Source organism: Apium graveolens, chromosome 9 (assembly GCF_009905375.1).
Source record: "Apium graveolens cultivar Ventura chromosome 9, ASM990537v1, whole genome shotgun sequence".
In the NCBI taxonomy this organism is placed as follows: domain Eukaryota; kingdom Viridiplantae; phylum Streptophyta; class Magnoliopsida; order Apiales; family Apiaceae; genus Apium; species Apium graveolens.
In genome coordinates this window covers 70886975-70889292 of record NC_133655.1, presented here as the reverse complement: position 1 = coordinate 70889292, position 2318 = coordinate 70886975, and the positions used below count along the sequence as shown (strand labels likewise).

Genomic DNA, 2318 nt, shown 5'->3' with positions numbered 1-2318 from the left:
TCAAAATAGGTCAATTTGACTATTTAAAAATCAAAACAAGAAATATGAGATGGAGGGAGTAATAGCTGCTCGTTTACTTAAACTATATAATGGAAGCTGTATTTTCATAAATGAATGTACCAAGTTGATTTCTATAGAATAAACTATTATGTTAGTTAATAAAAAGATATTTTTCCTTACAAAATAAAAATTGAAGTAAAAGATGTGATTAAAAAAATGAAGTAAAAGGTGATGTGATGTTGAAAGTGATATCCCTGAAATTTACTAAAAAATGAAAAACTGCAAAAACAGCAGAGAGGGTTCAGTAAATAGTGGAGCAAGAGAAACCATTAATGCCGACATTAAATTATTTCACCTCACAACTACCTGGGTCAAATACTACTTCATACCATAAAAGAGTTATGTAGAATTCTTCATGTTTATCTCCTCAAAGATTTATAGAAACTTTTGGCTTTTACTTTGACATACAAAACCAAACTAAGAAATAAATTGTCTGATAAAGGAATGTACAACTGTAGTTCTGAATCAAAAGAGAAATACTAAAAAAGCTCTGCAATGGAAGAAACATCAGAGGAGAAGGTGGTGGTGGTGGTGGTGAAACCAGAGAAGAGAAATGGTGATTATCATGATCATTATAGTTGCAGTAATATACTGTTTTGCAAGTATTCTTTGCATGAAGTTGTAAGAGCTATTTTCTGCAAGTGTTTTGGTTTTGAAACTAGTACTGAACCAGATGCTGCTGTTGCAACTCCAGATGTGAAAGAAGGAGATCCTCCAGAGCCTTCTTCAACAACTCAACCTGTTCCTCAACCCTGTCCATCATCTACTCCACAACCAACTGTAAGTTCTGTTAATCTCTTCCATTTCCTTGTCATATATACACATTTAGATGAAGGACTTTTGGATATGTGTGAAACATATTTTGATAGTATAAGAGGTTTAATTGTCACAAATTGACCTTCTCCCAAACAAAACAAAAAAAATGGTTACAGAAGTCGGTTAATGTGTGCTAACCTCCTCAATCCGGGGATGGAACCAGGGTAGGCTAAAAACTCGAACAACCTCGTAAATAAATTAAATATTTTTTCTAATCTCGACTAACTTGAAAATTTAATTGTTTCCTTATTCCATCGTATTTATCACAAATCTTCTAAGATTCTAGTTCGGTCACTGTAATTTTGTTGTACAGGAAGACATGACAATGCGTTTCCGACCGCCTCCAAGGCGACCGCCCACCAGAGGAAGTGGACCTGAGACTAATTCTTCAGGGAATTCTTAAGCCAGCTTTTACATCTTCAATATAAGTTTGTTGTTGGATTAATAGTGCTGTTAAGGATTCTATGTAATGATGTCTCTGCCAATGTAATTGATGTGCTTGCTTTATTTTGAATTATGTGCAGTACTGTTAATTTCTGGGATGAATGTATTCATGTTCCACCATGCTATTGACTGCATATATTATTTCCATGACTCCATGTCTCACACTACTTTTTGGAATATTTTGATTTGTGGACTGTGGATTAGAGAGATCATAGAATTTATAGCAATGTCTAGCCAAAACATGCCCAAACAAACACACGTTTCCAAAGGCATCCAATTTTCCAATTCTGATCTCCCACCAGGCACCAGCTTAGTGTCAATAGTGTACAGCCATAAAGCCACTATCAATACATCAGGCCCAGAAGGCCTGAAATGTGTATACATATGCGTTCATGTGCTATGGCGGATCCACCTTTAAAGTGGGGAGGTCGTAGAATTTTGTAAAAAAATCGGGGATGGTACGGTTAAACCTTATTTTACAATCTCTAATTCTTCACATTTTTATAGCATTACGCGCAAGTACCGATAATTTGAGATTTTTAAATTGTCTTTACCATTGTGAACTCTGTCATGTTGTATTAGTAGAAAAAGTTCTTAAATTTATATAACGTTATCGAATTTGTAGGCAATATATAGGAAATTCTACTTCGGTGAGCAAACCTAGAGAACCAGGATCTCATCCATTAGGTTTTAAAAGATTAGATCGTTCACATTTAAATTGTTGCCTTGACAAAAGTTTTCAACTTGAAACATGATAGAGTTATTAAATGAAAGCAGAGTAGTAGATATACTGAATCAAGAGATTACATGAAATTTAAGATGAAAATTATCTAAACAGGTAGAAATATGAAACTGCAAAAGCTAAATGAAAGTTTAAATAACACCACCAATTACAACAATGTTGGAATAGAAAACCTAAAAGTATTTTAAAAGCAAAAAACTCCTAATGTAGGAAAAAGATACTGCACTACTTAAGAGAACCCTAAACAAACATTGTT

General features: G+C 33.9%; 1 protein-coding gene across 1 annotated transcript; it reads left to right on the top strand.

Moving 5' to 3' along the window:
- Nucleotides 1–298: 298 nt before the first annotated feature.
- LOC141684458 (uncharacterized) lies at nt 299–1471 on the top strand. Its single transcript, XM_074489443.1, has 2 exons — nt 299–840; nt 1190–1471. Exons 1-2 carry the CDS (start codon nt 556–558, stop codon nt 1277–1279), a joined length of 375 nt encoding a protein of 124 aa, XP_074345544.1. The 5' UTR covers nt 299–555; the 3' UTR covers nt 1280–1471.
- Nucleotides 1472–2318: the final 847 nt, after the last annotated feature.